This window comes from Falco peregrinus, chromosome 5 (genome assembly GCF_023634155.1).
Source record: "Falco peregrinus isolate bFalPer1 chromosome 5, bFalPer1.pri, whole genome shotgun sequence".
Taxonomy (NCBI): Eukaryota; Metazoa; Chordata; class Aves; order Falconiformes; family Falconidae; genus Falco; species Falco peregrinus.
This window is the reverse complement of record NC_073725.1, coordinates 63,711,319-63,734,935: the sequence shown is the minus strand read 5'-3', so window position 1 is coordinate 63,734,935 and position 23,617 is coordinate 63,711,319. Positions and strand designations below refer to the sequence as shown.

At 52.2% G+C, this 23,617-nt stretch overlaps 1 protein-coding gene across 1 annotated transcript; it reads left to right on the top strand.

Moving 5' to 3' along the window:
* Nucleotides 1–3,692: 3,692 nt before the first annotated feature.
* ELP6 (elongator acetyltransferase complex subunit 6) lies at nt 3,693–22,622 on the top strand. Its single transcript, XM_055803683.1, has 7 exons — nt 3,693–3,820; nt 7,617–7,695; nt 9,627–9,697; nt 16,294–16,424; nt 18,069–18,261; nt 19,630–19,776; nt 20,393–22,622. Exons 1-7 carry the CDS (start codon nt 3,767–3,769, stop codon nt 20,519–20,521), a joined length of 804 nt encoding a protein of 267 aa, XP_055659658.1. The 5' UTR covers nt 3,693–3,766; the 3' UTR covers nt 20,522–22,622.
* The last annotated feature ends 995 nt before the right edge of the window (nt 22,623–23,617 follow it).

The following is a 23,617-nucleotide window of genomic DNA, read 5'->3' as shown; positions in this document are numbered from 1 at the left end:
GCAGCCTCGGGGAATCACAGACTAGAGGCTTTGTAAATACCTGTGGGATTCTGTTTCTCAGCAGCACTTTTCCCAACCACTGCCAAGCTAAAGGAGGCAGGAAGGGGGAAGCCAGCGCTCCTCGCTCCCTGGGTGCTGCTTGGCTATTTCACCCTCTGCGTTTCTAAGCCAGTCCCCAAGGAAGACGGCGAGGTCCCGTGCTGGTCGGTGTAACATCTGAGCCCCACTTCCAGCAGGCACAGGGGAATCTGCTGGCTGCCAGAAGTGGGGAGAGTGGGTCCAAACACAACCACCACAGGCAGCGACGTCTGAAATGAGGAGCTAACCATATCGAGCTCTGGTGTTTGCAAAGTATAGGCAAGCTGGGGGGGGGGAAAAAAGAAAAAAAAAAGTCAGATGTCTGCATTGCTAGCGCAACCAAAAGAAGCCAGTTTTCCCCGAGTTTTCCTATTGAGAAGGGCGCTGTTAATGGCAGAGGGGTGAGGGCCGAGGTTACGGCAGGGTGACACATCTGAGCAAGAGCCACAATGGCAGGAGCAGGCAGCAGCCGCCCCAGGGAGTAGCCCTGCCTTTTGCGCTGGGCTCCAGGCTCCCTTTTCCCACTGGCTGTCACAAGGAGGGACCTGCTGGCTTAGAAATTCTTTTCAGCCTGGCTCTTGCATTTCTTCAGAGAAATTCGGCACCTGGTTCAGCTCATCCATTATTCCTTCCAGCTGCTTTTTGCCATGTCAAGGCCCGAGCATTGAGCGGGCTGAATTTATCCCCCGAACACAAGCTGAGTTAAAGGGACAACTTACCCGTTTCTTTTCTTACTCGGCCATTGAGTCAGCCCAACATCTGCTCTCTTATTAACCTTCTTTGGCCTCAAAGCACTAATGATCTTTTATGACTCAAAGCATTACTAAAGCATTTAGCATTATATCAGCAACAACGAAGTTATGCGAAGACAAGAAAACCCTCCCACTTTGGTACGCTCCTTTTGCTGTGCTGTAATTTGATTTGTGCATTAAAATCCAAAGGGACGGGAATATCCCAGATAGCTCAGCAATAAGTAACACAGGCATCTCTGTCGCCAGAAAGAGATAATCAAAGAAGGTAAATCAAAGTGCCTTCTCCCTAAAAACTGTTTTCCACGCACTCACTTCAAGAAGCCTGGTGCTTTTAGTTAACCTTCCCTGCCACGCTCTTGGGAATTACCTCAAACACCACAAGATTAATTGTCTTGATTTGTTCGGTTGTTTTTTTCTTTTCTACTCTTGGTCATGAATTGCTTTTTACCCGCTGGTCTGACATAGCAGAGGAGCTTAATTGTAAGCAGCATTGTTACCTATGGATGCCATATGGCTCCACTAGGCAATACTTAAAAGGTTTGCTGCATTGTAAATACTGCAAATAAGCATGAAGCAGATGGGAGGGAAGGGGCAACGGTTCTAACAGCAAAATTCTCACTGCCTTCACACGGTAACAAGTCATGAAATGTGAGAAGGAATATATTAAGAAGGACAAGAGGTGTTTTGAGAGATGCAGCTGTACTTTGCATGCGGTTTTGGTCCCCTTCCCACTGCAAAGAGAAAAAGAGAGGATTTTACATTTCATTTACAAGGCATTTAGGGCTCTGCAGCTCCTGAAGGAACTGGAAGAAAAGTGCTACAGAGAGAGAAATGTGACAGTGCAGACAAAAGGTGGTCTGAAAATGGCATATTCGCTAGCATACAAATGCAGCCCTATTAGAGCTCCCAGGTAGGAACATCTCCAGGCTCTTCGCCGTCTCTGAACTCCCTTTGCTGTCGTCTGTGTTGCAGAATGGGGCTCTGCAGACAAACCATGTGAACTAGGAGGCCAGGAGCCAGACTATTTCAAAGGGTGGTGAGGGAATTAAGGCTCTGGCTGCACCAACACAGAGCAGGGACTTAGCTGGTTACTGGACTCCCTGAGACCAGACCTAGGTTCCCAGCTCTGTGAAAGGGTAGGAAAACAAAGGCAAAGTGATTTGGACTTTTAAAGAAGCTTTCAGCTAAAGCTTTTACAGAAATGAACCCATCAAAGGGTAAGAGAGGAAGTCCTTTCACAGCTAAATAACTGGTTAAAAGACAGGAAGCAAAGGGCTGACACAAATTATCGGTTTCTGCGATGTCGGGATATCTGAGGGTCTGGGCTGAGACCTGCCTTTATCCAGCATATTCCTAAATACTCTGAAGAAACGATGGAGAACAGGATGATAATTTTTACAGATAATACACATATGAACATAGGAAATAGAGAAGAACAGCTGTGACAGCTCAACCAAATATTCATGCAGCCCACTGCCTTTTCCACATCAGCCATCCTAACCAGAAGGTGAGGGAAGACCGAGGCAAAGCAAGTGCTTCTTGTGTTCCCACAGCTCTTCTCCCAGGCCCCAGGATTTTGCAGCTCAGGGACTTCTTGAGCTGGTGGTGGTCCTCGGGTGATCTCTCTTCTAGGGACTTGTCCCCTTCTCCCACTGATTCACCCTCCTAAACCTTCAGCAGGGATAATTTGTGGTTCTGAAGAGCCCCACACTAAAGCACCCAGGCATCTTCTCTCTCTTGCTCAGCACTTGCCATTTATTAGCATCGTTTGATGCCCCCTAATGCTCACAGCAGACGAGACAGTGCCAGGCTGGTGCATCTTCTCCCCAGGCCCCTTGGCGCAGCCAGGGCTCCATCAGGGCTCCCCGCAGCTGGGCAAGCCTCCTCTGCATTACAGAAACCAAAGGTTACAAAAGCTTACATGAGGCAATGAAACGGAGAGGTGAATTTGGTGCCAAAATATGCAAATTCATGCATGCGGGCAAAAATAACACTAAATAATGTAGTTTTTTGTGGTTACAGGCTGTAAATTTGCTGTTACTACTCAGCTGCTAGCTGGGAACTGCTGCGTCTCTTTCTTTTGAGAGTGCCAAATTAATGTTCAGCAGCACTCAGGTGTGCTAATAACTTAATAGGGAATATTAAGAGAGTAACAGATCCCTCCCGATATCCTGCTGTCCCAAGGCATATTTTCTGTGCTGTGTAAATGCCGGGCACCGCAGCCCCCAAAGGGGCTACTCTGGGCCAGGGATCAGGGCGGTGAGCCCCTTCCCACCCCAACCGCTCCATGACTCGTGACTCAGCGACCAGGGCCGCCGCATCCAGCTGGAGGCCAGTCGCTGCTGGTGGGCCTGGGATCCAGTCCCACTTAGTGCCTTCAGTGACAGCGGGATGGAGGGTTGTGCTGCGGCCCAGGGGCTGGGGCAGGCCGGGGGTGGGGGGTGGGGGTGGCTGAGGGGTCCTCATGGAGCCCAACCTTGGGACAGGCCCAGTCCTGTAGCAGGATGGCCCCAAGGCACCGGGCGGGGCTGGGGGCTGCCCTGCCGAACCCCCTGGCAGGGAAGGCCCGGTGGACCCCAGGGCGAGTGTGACCAGCGATGTCGCATGCCCCGCGGGCCGCCAGAGGGGAGCCGGCCAGTGAGGGGAGCCAGGGCGCTGGGAGGCCGAGCCACCCTCAGAGGCACGGGGGCCTGCCCCGGGGCAGGTGACACCCACGGCCCAGGGCAGCCGGGGCGCTGGGAGGCCGGAGTCACCCCCGAGACACCGGGGCAGGTCACCCCGCGGCCCCCTCAGCGCAGGGTGGGCTGAGCCCAGCCCGGGCGTAGCTGCCCGCCCCGCCAGCAGGCGGCGCTGTCCGACAGCGCACAACGCATGCGCGGGGCCGCAGCGCCTCTGTCCGCCCGGAAGCTCGCGGGTCCCCTCCGTCCGTCGCGGCCATGTTCGCGGAGCTGAACGAGCTGCTGGGCGTCTGCCCGCAGCGGCCGGAGCCGGTGAGAGGGCGGGCAGACGGGATCGGGGCCACCGTGACGGCGGGGGAGCGTTTGTGGGGCTGCTGGGAGCTGTAGTCCGGGCAGCGCGGGGCGCCGGGAGCCGCGCGGGGCATGCTGGGAGGGGCGGGGCCTCCTCGGGCGGCGGGAGCGGGACATGGCGGGAGCGGGGCCCTCCGGCTCTTTCCTTCGCCCGGCCCCGCCGCCCCCCACGGCCGGGGCTCCGCTCCCCGCCGCTACGGAGGGGCCGGGCCTTGTCCCCGCAGGCTTCGGCTCCCGGTGTGTCGGTGCGTGGTCGCTGCCTGTGGTGAACTCGCCAGCCACGCTCCTCCGGGCCCTGTGGTGCGTTCTGGAGGTTTCTCTCCCTTGGGATAACTAAGTGTAACCCATCCATATAGTTTTTGTAGTAATGAAATGGCGCTGTACCTAAATGCCCTTGCCCTGTATAAGCGGTGAAATGCTTCGGGTGAAAAGTTAATAAAATACTCCTGTGTTACACATTTGGCCATGTTTTACCTGATAGGTCGTAGCGTAGATAATAAAAGTTGGTTTGGGGTGGTAATTTATTTTGAAAGTCTGAGTTTTCCCCCATATCTCCTTGTGGGGTGGATGATGCAGGTAGGGAAGGGCTTTCTCCCTGGGCTGGAAGGCACCACAGGTAATTCCATGCCGGGTAATTCTGTGTCAGGTGGTTCTATGTCAGCCTGCCCGGAGCAGGGCAGGGCTGGGCTGCAGGAGGGAGGCCCAGCAGAGAGCTGCTGGATCCAGGTCAGACCCTCGAGCCTCGAAGCACAGCTGGGCTGGCAGAGGTCATTGGCTAAGGCTCGGTGGTGGTGCTGTCGCTCTGTAAAGGGTAGGGTAATGCTGAGGCTGTGTAAACTCCCAAGTCCCTGTGGTTCCTGTGGGTCACCCACAAACCTGTTTTTGGAGACAGAGGGCTCACCTTGATGGGAATAGGAAATGCTGCAGAGCAAAGGAGATTTGGCCTCAGGATCCTGGGTTTTCACTTGGCAGCCCAGGCAGAATCCAACCGAGGAGCTGAACCAAAGGCTCCTCTACAAAGAGTTGGCTCCTCCTCTCCCATCAGCCAGGGACTTGGACTTCCCACCATGTGCTCCAGATTCCTCTTTGTCGAGGTGTCTGGCAGCAGGAATATGGCTGGCTACAGAACATGCGGTGTTTCCTGATGCCAGAGTTGGAAGGCTGAGTTCATGCACTATGAGATGGAGTAAACTGGTGGTAAATCATGAGTATTCTTGTTTTGCAAGTCCCCCTCTGCACCACTCCATGTCACCACCGATCACTGCATGGAGCCGTGCAGTCTAGAGCTGGGCTCTCCCCCTGGGGAGACACAGCCCATGGTGTGTGCCGAGGTATCTGTCTGTGGCTGGCTGGAAACTGGTGTCCTGCTGTGCTTAAAAAGCATCAGCCCTTTGCAAATCTCTTCTTCCTGTCTCTGCCATCCCAATTTCTGCATCTCCACGGTTAGTTTGTGCCATTTTCATAGTGCTGACGACTGCCTTCACTGCTGGTAGGTGGATGAAGCTGCCGCCTGTGTGGGTGTTTCTGACATGTCACCGCTGAATGCCTGTGACACCCGCTGCTGGCCTGCCAAGGGATTTTGGCAGTTTCTAACGAGTAGCTGCAGCTTCTGCCTTGTAGCCTGCAGGTGGAAAGAGTGTGAAAGCAGAGTGTGGAGGGAGCGGGCTGGGGCAGACAGATGGAGAAGGTGCTACAAGAAGGCCTTGCCTTTGGAAGTGCTTCATCGCTAGCATCGTCTTTCTGGGCTTGAGAAGGATGCACAGAAGGGGGAAGAGAATCAGGCCACGTGTCTGTGGTGGCAGATTGGGGGCTGCGGGGTCTCTGCATGCCAGCAAACGAGGTCCTGGTGGTGGGGCTGGGGCTTACTTGCTTCTCAGCAGGAGAGTTCCTCTTGCCTGGCAACATGGGGAAGCTGCCTGCCCTCAGGACCTCCAGGGCCTCACAGATTCCTGCTGGCTTTGCTGGTAGAACCACAATTCCTGTATTTGTGTCCCGTGGTCTGGTGTTGGTCAAGGCTTTGGGGCAGTTCTGTGGCCACAAGCAGGATGCTGGAGTTGTCTGGAATTGTTGCCTTCCTTCCTTCCACTAGCTGTGCTCTGGAGATGCACGGTTTGGACATTGCCACCCCTTGCTAGCTGGGCATCTAAGTGTGAGGAATGAAGAGTCTTGAGTGCTATGTAAGCAGCTGCAGTGTGACAGTGAAGTGAGGGCTGACAGGATTTAAGGGTTGATAACTGGAAGGTTTGCAAAAGCGAAGTAATGTATGCTCTGAATGATAGCATCCTGCGGTGTTCTGTGCAGTGTATGTGGGAGCAAAGAGAGAGCCTTTCGAGAGCTGGCAGGCAAGGGAGGGTACGTGGGGTGGCATTCAGCCTGCTGTTGCAGGGGGTCATTGCAGGGAAGAAGGAAGCTGAAGAGGATGGAGTCATGTGGAAGATAAACTGCTGAATGTTTAAGCTTGTGCTGTTTGCACTCAGAGACTCCTCTGAGAGACTTAGCCATGGAGGATACATCTCAGCGAGGTGCTCACCAAGGTGGTGCCTCCTGTTACTGTAATGGCCACAGAGGTATAATCCTTTTTTTTTGAGTGGGAAAGAACTCTCTGGCTGAAGCAGAGCGGCATTTCTCTACCCTGGCTTCTGCTTTGCATTCCCTGCAGATGTGTTCAATATTTGCCATTCTATTAGCACCGCTTTATAACACGTTTTCAGCATTGGGGAGTTAACTCTGATAGATGGCTTGTGAATGGCCTATGGATAGATTGCTTCTTGCTGCAAAAGACTTTTTCTTTTCTTCTAATAGATTGGGGGGTGCGGAGCAGAGGTTAGGGGAGGCATTAATAAGTCCTTTGTGATTAAAAGCAGCCCTTCTATGATTTCTATCGATTAAAGAAACATCTTGACTAAGATTTTAATGGAAACAAATGCCTTGATGAGACTGGTACTGATAACAAGCATGCACTGATGAACGGAATTAATTTCCTGCATGATCAAAACAAGGTGTATGTACTTTGTGCGGGGAGCTGTGCTTCGGTACACATATTTTGGTGATAAGCTTTTCTGCTCTGAACGTGGCATGTTTGAGGTAGGCCTGGAACAGGGGACAGGGAGGGCTGTTTGGGGCAAGAGAAGTAGCAGCTGTAGCAGGGCTGCCATTGTAAGTGCACAGACAATGCTGGCTGTAGAAGCAGGAGGATGGACTGGGAACAGAGTGCTTGGCTGTTGTACCCCTGCCATCTGTGCCACTTGGAGTAGAAAGATGACTGAATCGGAGGAGACGGGGACAAAGATGGGAAGTGGGAATTGCTCACAGCCACCCGTGATGAGGGCATCCATCAGCAGGGGCATGAATACCTCTGTGCTCTGGATGTGCTGGGGCACTGGAAAGCGCAGTGCTGCTTCTCGGTGTCCTCTGCAGCAGCTGCCTGTTGCCATGTGGGGAGGTGGCTCTTGGTGGGCACAGAACATGGGAGTCCAGCCGGGTCTCAGTCTAGCGCAAGAGCTTTTAGCTGGTGGGCATGTCTTTCAGAAAGCGGTGAACTCAACATCTTCTGATGCTTCCCCGTAGGATGTGGCCAGAGGAAGTGCTGGCATCCTTTTGTAAAGGGACAGGTGGCTGGAGTGCTGCTTGTCCACTTCTTTCTCTGACTAATACCTGCAGAGTTTCCCCTAGCCTGAGCAGACATCTTGTCTACCAAGATGGAACAGTTTGTGCCCTCATCTTTCTCTCTTAAGTTATTTTGCTGCTTCTTTTCCAGGGTAAATTCACGCTGCTGGGAGACACCAGAACAGATGGCAGCTTCCTGGTGCACCACTTTCTCTCCTTCTACCTCAGAGGTATGTCAGCAGCAGAGTTCTCCAAGGCGAGGGTTTGCCTTTGCCTGCTCCTTCGAGGTTCCTTCAGGGTAAAGTGTTTCTATATGGGCAGAAGCTGGTATTGCAGAGCATGAGGCATCCCCAGAGTAGCACAAAGCTTTGGGGTCAAGATTTATGGATTACAATCCTGACTTGTGCTTGGAACTTGCTCTGTATCCTTGGGTACATCTTGTAATGTCTGTGCACCTTGTTTTGTCATTAGTGCCGTGAACATTGTAAATCACATGGGCATCTGACAGTGAGGTGTTGACTGTAATTCCTTCACTAGCCAGGTTTTTTATAATGTAATTAAAAAGAACAGGAACAACTAACAAGTAGATAGCTGGTAGTCAGTAAAGAAACAAACAAAGAGCCTGGCGAGTTGCCTGATTGCTTTTCTGCTAACACTTTCACCTGTGAGTAACCTACCAGGCACTGCAGAGCAAGTGCTGGACTCATGGACTCTTCCAGCTTTCTGCTGGCAAAGCAGCTAGACGAGCAAATATGGACCTGTCAGCCTTGAAACTTAGCTCAGAGTGCCGTGCAGGTGACAGAGCTGTGTGCATCCTGCCCCCATAACTGCTGCTTCCTCAGCTATGGCTTTACTCCATTTTTAAAAAATGGTTTTACTTAATGGAAGAGAGCAAAACTGCAGGAAAGCCTGTGGAGAGCAAAGAGCAGGTGGTTGTTGTTGTTATTATTGATGTTATTGTTATTATTAAAAATATCTTAAGGGCGGTGGCAGGAGGACGGGGCCAGGCTCCTGCCAGGGGTGCCCAGCGGCAGGACAAGGGGCAGCGGGCACAGGCTGCACCACAGGCAGCTCCTGCGGAACCTGGGGACAAACTTCTTTCCCCGGAGGGTGCCGGGCGCTGGCACAGGCTGCCCGGAGAGGCTGTGGGGTCTCCTTCTCTGGAGCCATCCCAACCCGCCGGGACGCGGCTCTGTGCAGCCTGCCCTGGGAGAGCTGCTTCAGCAGGGGGGTGGGCTGGGGGGGCTCCAGGGGGCCCTTCCAGCCCCGGCCAGGCTGTGATTCTGTGATTAACCAGCAGCACTGTCCTGGGAGTTTACAGCAGCAAACCTGATAGAGCTGCCCATGTGCCTGGGAAGTCTCACTATCTCTTGTGGGTAGGCAGCCCTTTGGGATTATTAATACATCAGGAGGCAGGTGTGCTTGCTGTCACCCTCACATTTCTACCCCAGGACCTGGGTGCCAGCTACTCTGTGTCTGCAGCCACCCCCATGTTGTCCAGGTACCTGCTTAGTGCTCAAAACCTTTGGGAGCTTCTGAGGAGTCAGTGGGTCAGTGAAGGCTCAGCTGGGGCCGCTGACTTGTTCCACTTAAAATCCATGTCCTGCTCTTCAACAGGGAGAAAAAAATACTGAGTTTGTTTATTCTCAAACCGTAAGGCCATGTTGTCACATGTCAGGTTTTCCAAAATCATGTTTTAGTGAGGTGTCTTTGTCAGAATTGCTTGTTCTCTGTGTTTTTCCAGTCCAGGTCACTTGCCCTATGAGAGCCAAAACAGGAATTTTTGGCACGTCAGTGGTTTCAGTAGTTCGTGTCACGGTCGGCTGTTGGCCTCCTTGAAGTAATATCAGCAAACAGTGCCAGGAGATATCAGGGCAGGATGGCACGAGACAGAAGAAGAGCCTCCTACTTGTTTTATATCATCTTTTTCTTGTTCTTTTCCTTTCTTTTTAAACTGACTAACATTTTCCCTATTGTGGAAATCCTATAGGAAGGTGAAAATTGAAAGCCCAACCATGAGCAAGTGAGGGGCTGCCTAGACTTGTCTCACTTCAAGGCATTTCCAGACATATTTGTATCCTGGCCACTGTGATTTATGTGTTTTGATGATGGCAGCTTGCAAAATTGAAATGGTAATGTGTCTTTTTGTCTTCTCACCCAGCTGGCTGTAAGGTTTGCTTTGTGGCCCTGCTCCAGTCCTTCAGTCACTACAACATCGTAGCACAGAAGCTGGTAAGTGTCTCTGCGTAGGTTAATAATTACAGGTACAGGTAGTTTCTGTTGGGTGGAGAGGAATGAGAATGGGTATCAGGAATTGCATGTGAGCAGAAGTTTCCACATCTTGACAGGGACAGTCGGGATTGCCACTCCTGCGGTAGGGGATGGAGAGCATCCATCCCCAGGAGAAACCCCACTGGAGAAGGGATGTGGTACAGGGCAAAAAACCTGGCTACGAGGCTCTCTGCAAGGGCCTCAGGGGCTCTGCCCCAGAGAGGGCAGAGCGCTGAACAGCTGCTTGCTTTCTTTGTGCTTAGACATTCTGGAGATCAGCATTCTCCAGTGCTGGGCCAAGGCTGGTAGATGTAGTTTCATTAGTGCTCTGGGGGAAAAAATGATGTTATGTCTGTGTCCTTAGGGCCTCTCTGTACACCTGCAGGATGCACTGGCTGTATGGCACAGGAGCTCCTGAGGCGACTTCGTCCTTTGTCCTGTGGTTACCTTGTGGTTACCTGAATCGCCTGTAGATTCAGAAGGACACCTGTATGCCTCTAGGCCAAGCCATCAGTTTGAGCCGTCTGAGAAGCCACAAGCACTGAAGTACATCCTTAGGGATTTTCCTCCCGTGGTGAGTCAGGCAAGGATTATGTGTACCCTGAAATGAGGAAATGGAGAAACAAAGTAGGCAGGGTCATTTGCAGTGTCAGCAAATCAGTCTGAGCTCTGGCTTTAAAGCACATCTCTCAGCTTTTGTACAGTGCTCAGATGTGAAATACTGCAGTTGGGAAGTCCAGGTGACCCTCTGGGGCCGAGGGGATGAGGGCATGCATGCATTGGTTCTCCCTTCTCTTGCAATAACGGTGTCTTCCCCACTGTAAATGTGGGTTGAGTTTCGGTGCTTGCTAAACAACTGTATTTTATTTACTACTCAGTTTTTACCTTTTCAAAAGATCAGTGTTCTGAGAGCTCAGACCTGAGTAAAATAAAATGGACTGAGCAAGCAAAGCATTTCCACTTGGAGCTTTAATTCACAGGCAGATACTCAACATGTGATTCCCCTGCAGAGCAGATTCCCCACTGCTGAGCAAACCAGCCTCTGCAAGCACTGAATAGTTCTGGCCTTTGATTGCAGAGAGAGGAAATCTTAGTGGGGAACTTGCTAAGTGGGACAGAAAACGGGGCATAGCAACTGGTGTAGGTAGGAGATTCAGCTGTTAAAGGTGGGATCCTTGCCTGCTCTAAAAGCAGAATCGCGTTTGTTGGCGTGTTTCCTGATGTGGTGAAATTTCCTGATGTGCAGCTTGTGTGTATGCTTATAATAGGTGCTGTTGTCATCTCCCTCGTGAGAGAGTCTGAGAAGGGAGAGAACATGAGGATTAGCTGGAGCACGTGTGCAATGCAAATTGAAATGATTTGCTGTCTGATGCTTCAATAAAAAGGTTACTGATGTGAAGGGAGTTGATAAGAAGAACAATACAATGTCCCATTGGTTTCAAGTCTGAGTTAGTCTTACATTATAACTTCACAGGTGTCTGTGTGGTCAGTTGTGAATTCTTTCTAAGCTCTGAGGATTTGGAGGTTGTAATGTCAGTTAGTTATATCTGTCCGAGTTTCAGTAAGATCTTGTCTTTGCTTTAATCCTTCTTTGCCTAAATGAACACATCTGGCTCAGTAAAGGTGGGTTTTGGCAGTATAGTTTCACTCTAGACTTGCTTAAGAATTTGCTGCTGTACATCTCTACGGGAGACCAGTTGGGATGTCATTTACGTGTCTGCAGCAAACACTGATTTCGGGCAGTACCCTGAGCTGTGTCATGCTGCAGTGAGGTGAGCTGCGTGCTCCACCAAATCACTCCCATCACGTTCTCTTTCTCCATGGCAAGCTCAAGACCAGCTGCCTGGTTCTCTGTGTTGGCCAGGAGAGTTGCAGGGGTTAGGCTGTAGTTCCTCCAGGAATTTGGGAGAATCTGGTCTGTGTGCAGCCACCTGCGTTATGTTATCCTATCCACAGGTTCGATCTCCCATGCATAATCATTCCTAGTGGGAGATTACGCACTTAAGAAAGACTGCAGTTGGAAGAGCTTCATAACTTAGTGATGCTCCTCTTTCTGCTGGGAATGGGGTGGTACCAGGCCTGGGAGGAAGGGTCCTGGAGCCAGGGTTGTATTATGCAGTCTTTACAGTAATGTTTTGTGGATCTGGTCCGTGTAGCACTTGATATATGGTGATATACTAAATATTTATACATAATTGAAGTAATGCTTGCCTTATGTGCTGCTTCCCCACAGCGCTGCCAGGTCTTACCAGTCCAGAACCAGTTCCTTAGGTGTTAGCTAAATGCAGTGATGGATTTTTACTTGAAGGAAAAAGCTTCCCTGGATTTTTGTGCTGTGTTGGCTCTGCAATACTGGCTTCATGCTTTTCCTTTTCTGCAAATCCCGCTCTTTTCATGAGGATCTGCGCTTAATTTTAAGGGACAGTTAATGTTATTTGTCGTGACCTTGTAGAGAACATGGGGGCTGTAGCAAGACTAATGGCACCAGGGCAGCTTACCAGATTGATGTTCCCACCCTCTTTTGTTTTAAAGGAAAAACATATTTGTCCGAATTTGGTCTCCCTCTTGTCTGCTCCCCTGTCCCCTGCCACAGCGCTGAGCTCACAGACCAGAGGACATTGCCTGGTCACCTCTGTGTTCCCCTGCAGGTAGTCGGACTTGAGAAGAGACCTTGGCCGGTTGCCTGATCACAGATTGTTGTACTTTGTACCACAGCTGCGTTCGCTGTTTGAGCTAATGACCGCTGCCTCACATACTCCATTACTAGTTCTCTCCCACAAATATTTTGCTTTCTCTTATGAAACGGCCAGCAGCAAGTGGCGGTTCTGGTTCGAAGGGACATCACTGCTGGCAGGCTGGTGGGCCGCCACGCTGCCTGGCTGGCAGCATCCTAGATGGACAAGAACAATTGTGCTCCATTGCAGAGCTTGCAGCTCCTGTCATGCTGAGCTGCTGTTTCAGAAGCATTTCTGGGCTTGATCGATAAATGACAGATTGCCAGAGATAATGTCTATGTGCTCTCAGTGACAATGGAGTGTGGTAGTGTGAGATAATGAAAGCTTTCAGTGCTGGTAATGCATGCTGTTTGGGTGCTCTGCAACACCATGGCTCTGCAGCAGGGACGTGTGTAGTGTCTATGGCAGTCAGGAAGGTGCCATTGGTCATTTTGAGCACTTTTTCCACTGTCTCCAAGCTGTCCTGATGCGTCCTGAGGTTACATCAGGTGGGCTGCTAGCTGGGAGAGAAGCAGAGGTTTGTTGTGGTCGATAACTGCGATGGGGTGTGTCCAGGTCTCCATCCAATGCTGTCTCTCTGGGGGACCTAATTCCCCAGTTGGAAAATGAGACTGGACTTGCTAAGTCCATCCAGGAACATCATGGCACCAAGGGGGATTGAATTCCTTGTCTGATCTACAAGCACATTACCCTGGCTGCCTTCCTGTCATGCTGTGGCCCTTCTCTCCATCATCCAGGGAGGCCCTGGTGTAAGAGCACTAAGCTGCTGGGTATTTTAAAGAGGGGACACTGTTTTCTTGCTGATACGAAGTATAGAGTTTGTGTGTGCAGGAAGAAGTGGCTGAAGCAAAGTTAAAATCAGTTCCTGAATTATTGGCATCAATAGTGAATTTAGCCACGACTGCAGCAAAGTGTTTCAGCAAGTGCCGAGTCCTGTGGCCTCCAGAAATCCACAAGGGGATGAGGTCTGTGAGACTGCTTTGCAACCAGCCCTGCTGTATGGCATGTCAGGTATTTGCCAGCTGTTCCCCGCTCCTGGCCTGCCACATAAAGGTTCTTTTGTCCTTGGCTAGAAATTTTTCCGTCTTGCAATTGCCCAAAAGGCTTCCCTTAGCTCTCTGTTCCTGCCCTGCTTTCTGGCATGGTTTTAGTGAGCAAATATCACCTGCAAAAGCCAAATCCCTCTGCCTGCAGCCCACATCAGCCTCTGCTGGGCTCGGGGCTGGTGGGAAGTATGCAGGGAGAGCAAAGGGCCCTGCACTCTGTAAGAGTCATTCATGGGAATTACTGCTCCTGGCTTGCCTGGGAGAAGGGGAAAAGGGAGGAGGCAATGTGGGTTAGATGAGGCAAGAGTGTGCTGCAACACTTGCTGGTTGATGCTGTTCATTGAGAAGGTGCTTGAAGACAAAAGGGATATGTCTGAAATTGTGGGCTGGTGCCTTGCCTGAGGCTCTCCTTCCCGGAGTTTGCATGGCAGGTGGGACCAATTTCCTCCCAGAAGCATGTGTGGAAGACCAGGAAAAAGAAGGGCAAGCTCAGAGCTGATTTAAAAACTGGATCTGAGGTGGGCACATCAGACAGCCTTCGCCCTAGCATAGCCTCTGCTAGTCCAGGATGCTTGTCAGAATATCCCGTGGCCATGATGGAAGATGTTGCCTCCGATCCGTTGTTTTCTAATTGCCGTAGACAGCGTTTTCTGGCAGCAGCCCTGATGAATGGATCTCTCCCCCTCGCATTTCAGCGGGGAGGGAAAGCAGTGGAAATCTGTCTTTCCTCTCATTAGCACTGAACGTGTGGCAACTGATAAGCCTTGCAGGAGCTCAGGGTTAATCTTCCTGGAAAGGACCTCGTTCTTATCTACCCAGACCTTCTCTCTGGAGGTCCTCATGTGGAAATGCTATGCTCACAAAGCAGCTGGGCCCAGCCCCTTGTAGGGATTGTCTCATTGATCAAATGCTTAAGATGTGGCTGTACAATTATTATTTTTTTTAAATAAAAAAAGGGAAGGGGGTTTAAAACATTTTCATGTCAGGATAACAGGAATGTCAAGCAGGTGAAACAAGAGGGTAGAAAGCAGGAGATAGAAGGGGACACATCACTTTGCTGCAACTCTCTCTCGTGTGTGAGCAGAGAGAGCATGGTGACTCTCAGGGGTGTCGTGAGGACTGGGAAATGCTTGGAAAACCTCCAGAGTCTTTTCAAAGGAAGGTGTTGGGACAGTGCCAAGCGCAGTGCTCTGCTCAGCACTCGAGGTCCTGGAGGAAGAGCTGCTAACAAGCCTTTCCCTTGCTGGGCCACGCAGACTCTGTGCTCAACTGTCTTGCAGCTCCTAGCATGATTGCTTAGGAAATAAGCAAAAATCTGTGTATTCTGTGATGCTTAAAAAGTTCCTGGTCAAAAGCACCAGCACTGCCAGTGTGTGCCTCTTCCAGCGTTCAGACAGAAGCCAGTCCTGGCTTAAAGTAAGGGCTCCTGCTTCTGCCCTAGGGCTGACCTCTGTTCCTGACCAGTCCTGCTCAGCCACCTTCTTCTGAGGGCTCTCACAATCTTGCAGCATCCCAAAGGGATGTTTTCTCTCAGGGAATATGGGAACTGCTTTCTCAGGATCCTTGTTTCTGGTTCCCTGCCTCTGGCTCACCAGTTCTGCCTGTCAAGCAATACTGCATTGAGCTGAATCTTCCTGAACCCTTTGTAAACCCGTCTATCTTGCCATCTTGTCCACCTACCTGCTGCGTTGCACAACAGCCCTTTTTCCAGGTTGCTGAGACGCTGCAAATCTTGGCATTAATGCTTCTTGGTTCCATTTTAAGAAATCACAGTCCTGTTGTGAAATGTGGGTAGCAACCTACAATGGAAAGCCAAGCAAATTTCCTGCTGGAAAATGCACAGTTTGGGTGAGGTTTGAAGATAATGTGCATGAGATGTCTTTGCACAATCACGTCAGTAACAGGTAATAAATTTTCTCCTTGAAAGGTAAACTGATGCAGTTACCAGTTAAGCTGAGGAGCTATAGAATGGTTGGCAAAAGTAGCCCTTGCTGATGAAAGAAAGGAGGATGAGACAAGAGTTCATGAACTAGATCTGCAGCTGGGGTCTTCTGCATCTCTGCTGCAACTCTGCCAGGGCTTTCTCCATTGCAGCTGGACGTGCCCAGTGTGTGGCTCTCAAGGTCGGCCTCATCATCAACCGGGGCTGAGAGCAGGAAATCTCAGCTTGAGTTTGAGCATCCCCAGGCAGCTTGTCATGGTCCCTTCTTCTGCGAAGGGAGTCAGGGCTGAGGCTGCTTGCACAATCCCAGGTGTTGTGCAAGTGTTGGGGTGCCCAGCCCATGGTGTTCTCCAGATCCAGGCCATGCCTTGCTCAGGTGTGTGGGTTGTGCCAGTCATTATTCCCACAACAGTGATTCAGAGATAGTGGAAACCAAAGGCTTTTGCCACCCAAGAGGAGAGGGCGAAGAAATTGCTCACAGTAGCGTTTCTTGGGGCAGTCTGGAGAAGCCTGTACCCACCCTCTCCCATCCTCTGGAGTTTTTTCTCCCATACAATGAGACTGTCTTCCCAGGAGCAATTCCAGGATGTTCAAGTACCCAAATCATGGTGTTCATTTTCTTATCTCCTGGCAAAATACAGGAGAGCAAATGTGTCCAACACTGTGTGTAACTGAACTGCCTGTTTCATCCCCCTGTGGAGGACTCACTGAAGCATTGACTTTTACTAGCACATTTAGAGACTTGATAAAAATCAGCTGTCAATCTGCTTGGTTCTGTTTGCACCATTCCTCCTAAGCTGTTCACTCTGCAACATAATGTTTTCTTCTCTTGAGGGAGTCAGTCTGACAGCTGCCAAAGAACGGGGGCAACTTGTCTTCTTGGAAGGCCTCAAGTCCTGCCTTGACCTCTTGTTTGGAGAGGAGGAGGAGCAGTCAGGAGAGCCCAGTCCTCTTCAGTTTATAAGGTAAACCTGACCAGTTGGTGGTTCTTCTGGGGCTCAGCAGGGCCCCCAGCACAGAGCATTTCCCTCCTTGTGTCTCCTGCCACCGCAACCAACACTGAGAGCGTCAGCAAGGTCCATGGCTGAGACCCCGTCTCCCTTTGGGCTTCCCTCCAAGGCCCAAGGACTCAGTAGCTGGACACCTGAGTGAAGGGAAATGCCAGTGACACGCACATTGCTGTGCTTGTCCTACCCTGTCTCTCCCTGCTGCTCAAAGAGGGATTCTGTTCCCCTTCTCAAGCATTTTAGGGCAAATTCTGCCCCTGCCCTCATGGCCAAGTGTGTCATAGGTCTAGAGAAAATTCATTTCAGCACTAAACAGTTTTTGTCAAATACAACTCCATCCCAGCAATTTTATTCCTTTATTATTATTATTATTATGAGTTTTATTCTCATCCAAGAGAACAGCGCTGCTTTAACTGTGCTGGCTTTTGTTTTTATTCTCACTTCACTTTCTCCATGTCTGATGATGATAGAAAAAATTACACTGAGGGCTGTTAAATTGGCAGATACTGCCCTGTGTAACCACTGCCAAGTACTTGCTCAGTTCCTGTATGCTTCTGGCTCTCTGTTGTTTCAGAGTCCTGCTGGGGCAGGTGGGCCTTTGGTGAGACCTAGGGCAGGTGCTGAAACCCCGCAGACCCCTGTGCTGTGGGACCGTGCCCCCCTTTGGGTCCATGTGAGCGGGCATTGCTGGAGTGCAGTAGCATCAGGCACTGGACAAGCTGGAGAAGTGAGTCCATGGGAACCTCATGAGGTTCAACAAGGCCAAATGCAAGGTCCTGCACCTGGGTTGAGTCAACCCTCAGTATCAACACAGGCTGGGCAGTGAAGTGATTGAGAGCAGCCATGAGGAGAGGGGCTGGGGGTGCTGGTGGGCGAGAAGCTGGATGTGACCCGGTCACGTGCGCTCACAGCCCAGAAAGCCCCCCGTGCCCTGGGCTGCATCCCCAGCAGCGTGGCCGCCGGGGCGAGGGAGGGGGTTCTGCCCCTCTGCCCCGCTCTGCTGAGACCCCCCCTGCAGCGCCGCCTCCAGCTCCGGGGCCCCCAGCATAAGGAGGGCACGGACCTGTTGGAGCGGGGCCAGAGGAGGCCACGGAGATGGCCAGAGGGCTGGAGCCCCTCTGCTGCGCAGCCGGGCTGGGAGCGCTGGGGCTGTTCAGCCCGGAGAAGGGAAGGCTCCTGGAGACCCTGGAGCACCTTCCAGCACCCAAAGGGGCCGGCGAGGAAGCTGGGGAGGGGCTTTTCCCAAGGGCCTGCAGCGCCAGGACAAGGGGGAACGGCTTTGCGCTGAGAGAGGGCAGATGGAGATCAGAGCTGAGGGAGAAATCCTTCCCTGTGAGGGCGGCGAGGCGCCGGCACGGGCTGCCCAGAGCAGCTGTGGGTGCCCCAGCCCTGGCAGTGCCCAAGGCCAGGCTGGACGGGGCAGGAGGGTTTCACCACACACAGATGAGTAAAGGAGCAGTGACTGTAGGGAAATGTAGGACCTGGTGATTGTCACGGCAGGGAGGGTGCAGGCTGGCATTCCCTGCGTTGGGTCAGTGGGTGACGAGGGGGACACACAATGCATGCATGGGCCAAGCCGGCTGAGACCTCCTTCTTTTCCAGTGAGAGTGCTTCTGACCTCAAAGCCTTGTTTGACTTCGTCCACGTGTCCCTGACCCCTGCTGGCAGCGATTCCTGGAAGGGCCCCGTCCTGCTGGTGGACGACCTCAGTGTCCTGCTCAGCCTAGGTGCCAGGCCGGTGGCGGTGCTGGACTTCATCCACTACTGCAGAGTCACCGTCTGCTCCCAGCTGAAGGTACTGCTCCTTCTGCATGCAGCCTCCTGTACAGAAAAGCCTCTGGAGCAAAGCCTGACTTTTCTTTTTCCACCTGTGCATGATGAGGTTTTTGGAAGGCTTTAGGTGCCCAAGAAATTCAAATCATTGCTGTAGGGCTACTCTCAGGGAGTTGTGCTAGTCCCTGGAGTACCTGTGTAGGGTCCTCTGCAACTGGTTTCCCAGGAGGTGCTGTGCAGAGAAGGGCTTTCTCTGTCCCTGAAGTGTGAGCAGGGATTCGAGGTATAAAGGAGTGTTTCTTAGAGCTCCTGTCTCTCCAGAGATCTCTACTCACACCTACATTTGTGTGCATGTGGGAGGGCAGGGAAGGAAGCAGGTTACGAAGGCAGTGAGGGGCTGGTGAATCTCACAGGGGACAGAAATGAAGGTCCATTTGGAGGGCACGTATGTCTCTGCTTCCACCGATCTTCAGCATCACTCTGTGTTGCACTGGCTGGTTTCTAAGGGCATATGACAACGCAGCACTTCTGTGAAGATCTCCCCAGTGATGTGCTAACTTCTGAGAGCATCACAGCCAAAAATGGTTAGTTACATCTGTGCTTTGCTATTTACATTGCAGCGTCCCCCACCCTGGCCACTTCTCTCTCTGCTTGAGTGAGGAAGATGGTGTCGGGTTTTGTTATCCTGAACTTCATATGGTGCCAAGGTGTTTGTGCTGTAAATGCTGACAAGGAATGTTCTGCTTGCTGAGAATATTTACTTCCAAACCGGCTAAAAAATATGATAAATCATGCTAACAGACTTCTATTTCTGTCTAAGATGTTCTGAAGATTTAAAGTACATTTTAATTGACTGGGAATTTCATGTTATTTTAAGTCCTTGGTGACCTGCATGGGCTGAAGCAGAGACTCTTGGGATATATTTTTAATAGAGTTGGTGTTGCGTTGGGAAGCTCTTTGCTTCTTGTGAGAGCTGTGAAGGTTCCAGCATTACAGCTCTGGCTGCGTCCATTTGGCCATGTCTTTATTTAGCTGCTCTGAATTCATTCAGAGTTGCCATTTGCGTGGCCTGACAGACTGGTTTAACTAGACGGCTGCCTCGTAACAAAGGCTTGATTTATTTTTAGGCTGCACGTTACATATATGTGTGTGTATGTGTATATGTATACACAATCTGTATACAGCAAGCTGTTTCAGAGTTTTATATATGTATCTGCTGTTTATTTTCCCAGTGGATTTTAGCTCAGAACCAGCTGCTGTGCTGGGGGATGTCTAAGTAGCTTAGTTAGCAACGGGAGCTTGCACAAATGCCCTGCTATCTCCCCTTCCTTACGCTGAGCGGATTAGGAGTCAGCCAGGGGCTCATCGTTGCCTGGTGCTCTCGTTCCAGGGGAACATTGTGGTGCTGGTTCACAGCAACGAGGATTCAGAAGATGAGGAAAATGAACTGGTTGTGAATTCCCTGTGCCATCACAGTGACCTGATCCTGTGGGTGGAGGGGCTGGTGACTGGCTTCTGCAAGGATGTTCATGGGCAGGTAACGCACAGGAGAGCATGGAGAGGTTGCACATGGTATTGTCACATACAGCACTGCCTGCAGGCACGAGGGTGGGCAAGACATGCTCCCTGGGGTGGCCCAGGGCTAGCCTCGTCTGCAGCATGATTAAGGACTAACAAGCAGCCTTGCTGCGGTCACCAGGATCTGCTGGAGCACCTGGGCTCTTACGGCTGTGACTCTGCTTCTGCGGAGATGTTCAGGGGCCATCCTGCCACCTGGGACTCCCCCATCTCTGGAATCTGGAAAGAGTTTATACAGCAGCTGCAGCACAGGCTGTCTCCTGCTCCAAGGTGATGGCAAAGAAAAATACCTATTTCGTAGGAAGCTTCCCCAAACTGCCTTTGTCAGTGGATCTCAGCCTGGCCCGTAGTGATCTCTTCTGGGCTGGAAGAGCAGCTGAATACCCTGGGGCTTGGCTCCCGCCTGGTCTTTTGTCAGCGGCTGCCACCAAAGGGACTGGTTACAGGCAGCTGTATGATTATTTTTTTTTAATCAGTGATCCCCCTTCCCTGCAGGCCAGCAAGAGGCATGGGCATGAGGGTGCTGTGACTGGGGTAGCCAAAGGGATGATACTCCTGTTCCTTTCCCTTTGCAGATTAAAATAATTAAGAGAGTGTCCTTGGAGCTGACGGCAGAGCAGGATCTCGTCCAGATCTACCAGTATAAGATTCAGGACAAGAATGTCACCTTTTTTGCTAGAGGGCTGTCAGCTGCAGTCCTGTGATGCTGTGATACTGCACACCGCTGTGAGAGCAATGCAGAGCATGGCTGGGGAGCCTGGTACCTCTAGACTTTGATATGCCACCAAACCAGCCCGGCTGCTTCACCAGTGCCTTCCAGGAGCAGTGCAGCAAACTGACCCAGGAGGGAAGCTTAAACCCTTGTTGAACTGCATGCCAACGAGGGGATTAGCCTGCTGAAAGCTTGCTGCATCCCTTTTGTCCTCCCACCCTGTTCCCAACGTATGCAGGCCAAGAAACAGAGCAAAAACTTGCAAGAATGGCGCTTAAAGCGTGTAAATACAGGCAGGGGGGATGCCTTGCGGGCTAGGCGTGCCTCACCTTTTCCCAGTGTGTTAGGGCACCGCAGTGCCAGGCATTGCTGCGTGGAGGCATCACCCCACCCTCCCACTGGTGTTTAACAAGATGACACAGCACGGGTGGAGGCAGGGATGATCCAGGAGTGTGTTGCAATTCTTACCTTTCTCCCAGCTCTAGTATGGGAGAGATTTGCTCAACTCCCATCTTCCACACCATTAAAAAATCTATAGCTACACATAGACCTTGCTGCAGTAAGACCTAGAGGCTGCCTTGCTTGGCTGATTCCTTGTTTTGTTACTCTCCCTCTCTCCACGTGAAACCCCAGTGCCCGGGTGTGTTTAATTTGTGGCTTCCCAAGGTCATCCTTGGCTTTGGGTGACGGACAGACACTGGCACATGAGCTTCTGTTTCAGCCGCTGCTTCCCAATTGTGAATCCATTACCAGCAGTTATATGACCTGCCTGTATTGAAGCATTATTGGGGGCTAATAATCACTAATTTTAATTAGATAAAGGTGCAGTCATTAAGTAACTGTGGATCTCTGTATGGGAAGTGCTCCCCACAGGCTCCTTGACAGGGCGGAGAAATGGGCATCTCCCAAGTCTGGGTGAGGAGGTGGCTTTGGGTCCCCCTAACCTTCCCCACGAATGCCAGGGCAGTTCTGGGAGCAGAGCTCAGACCTGGAGGTCTCCTGGTAGAAGCTCCAGTGGGACATAAATAACATCCTGCATGCTTGTGAGACAAGAGCGACCTGCTAGGTCCTTTGCAGCTCCAGAGCTGGGGTAGCAGCTCCGGCAGTGGGACGTGTTCCTGCTTTTCCCACACAGAAATGCTGTGGGGCTCAGTGACCCAGGCTTGGGAACGGTCCCCTTTGGCTTGAGTTCAGGGAGCCTGGCACATGTGGAGGCTGCGGCTGCTTATCAATAGCAGTCCTGGGAGGCTGGGCAGGCTCTGGGGATTGTGGCGAGCACCAAAGAACTCGGGATGGGGAATGAGGCCCCACGTGTGCTGTAGCATCACTCAACCTTGCTATATCACAACGTAACCTGTGGGCCTCCATGCTGCCGACAGCACCTAGTCGTGGCTCCAGCCCAGCAACCTCCCACCTTCCGGGCTCAGGTGGTGCCTCCTGGGCCTGACCCAAGCCCTGGAGCATCGCGGGACCAAATTATCCTTGGTGGGTGAGCCCCGAGCTGCCTGTGTGTGTGGCCCAGGCCAGCAGCTGGATCCGTGGTGTGGTGTGCCAGTGGTACTTGGGGTCCCCAGCCTGGCAGCTGTGGCGCTGGGAAGCAGCTGGGTCCAGAGGTTACTGTGCCCAAACCCCTGTCCAACCTCCATGTGGAGGCAGAGCTGGGGACTCCACTGTAGCTTGGGGTCCCCAGTGCCCCTGAGCTGCATACAGAGCCTGGGTCTCTTCGGGAAGGTTCTTGGTAGCCGATGGTGCCCAGCCCAGCCGTGGTACAGACCACCATACCTTGTCCTGGCAGAGGCAGGTGGCTTGGCCTGCCACGTCACACAAACCCTGGGCTGGTGCCCGCTGTGCCTTGCTGGGGTAAAATGCGTTTCTTAGCTGCCAGCCGTGGAAGCAGCAGAGCCCAGTGCTGCGGCTGCTGGCCCAGTGTGGTGGCAGTGCCCGTGGGACGGTCCGTGGTCACAGTCTGCAAAGGGAGGATGAGACAACCAGTTGATTTTGGGGAAGGGAGCTGCTGGCACCGGTCGCTGCAGGCACTACGGCTGTTTAAAATGCACGTGTAATGGGCGTATAAAGGTGTATAATTGAAGTAATACCTGTATGATTAGCTTGCCCGTGGAGAGATCTCAAAACATCCCTGCTCCAAGGCTCTGCCTCTTATCCGAAACCAGCAGGGTGACTATGTGACATTGCTGCTGGTTTTTGCCCTGTTCTTTCGGTGCTCAACGAGTGCCTGCATCCAAGCGAGAAACCAGAGGCTGCCCCAGGCTTAGAGCCTGCGTCCCCCTGGGGTGCATGGGTTGGGCACCACACAGGGAGCAGCACGCTGACCCCCCGGTGTCCCCGTGCTGGAGGACGTTTCCCCAGGATCCGAGGCCCTTCTGAACGAGCCACTCTTTGCCAGCACTGTGCATGGGTGCAGGCTTGGACAGGCAGTGCCTGGGAGATGCCTCCTGGAGAAAGGAAGGGGAAACCTGCGGTGGTTCATGGCAAGGACCAAGCCCAGTGCTTCCTGCATCCCTGCCCGACATGTGCAGCTGGCATTTGCCATCAGGATGTGAATGCTGGAGGCCAATCTGGCATTGCCGCTGAGCCAAGGCCACTCAGTGCGGCCATGACTAAACCGAGACCTTGCTCTGCAGCTGACGCTGCGGGAAGGCAGCACAGAAACTGGAGATTAGGAGGGATGCAACTGATGGCAGAACAGGGTGACCTTGTGCAGGGCCAGCCAACATCAGCGTGCTCAGGGCTGCTGCTACGCACAGCTCTGTGAGCCAGGGTTTGTGTAATTCTGCACCTTGGCCGATAAAGCTGGCAGGGCTTGGCCTGAGGTCTCTGGTGTTTGTTTCCTCGGCCCCAGTGGGAGCAGACTGGGGCCTTGGCCAGGCAGCAACTGGAGAGAGGCCCACCAAGGCTGGGACTGGGGGGACAGGGGTGCAGGTCCCCTGCGAGAGCGCTGGATGCGATGGTATCGGGCAGGGCTGCCAGCAGTGGGGACTGTCAGAAAGCATCAGAGCCCGATGGCGGCAGGAAAGGCCCTGCAAAAGGCTGGATTGTGGGGGGCGCTCAGCCCCAGGAGATGAACAAG

What these genes read in the sequence shown, in the direction of transcription:
- ELP6 (XM_055803683.1), top strand. Translation starts at nt 3,767, where the DNA reads ATGTTCGCGGAGCTGAACGAGCTGCTGGGCGTCTGCCCGCAGCGGCCG. An exon ending in ACATCGTAGCACAGAAGCTG is followed by an intron (nt 9,698 to 16,293) that starts GTAAGTGTCTCT and finishes TCTTCTCTTGAG; the next exon opens with GGAGTCAGTCTGACAGCTGC. An exon ending in AGTCCTCTTCAGTTTATAAG is followed by an intron (nt 16,425 to 18,068) that starts GTAAACCTGACC and finishes CTTCTTTTCCAG; the next exon opens with TGAGAGTGCTTCTGACCTCA.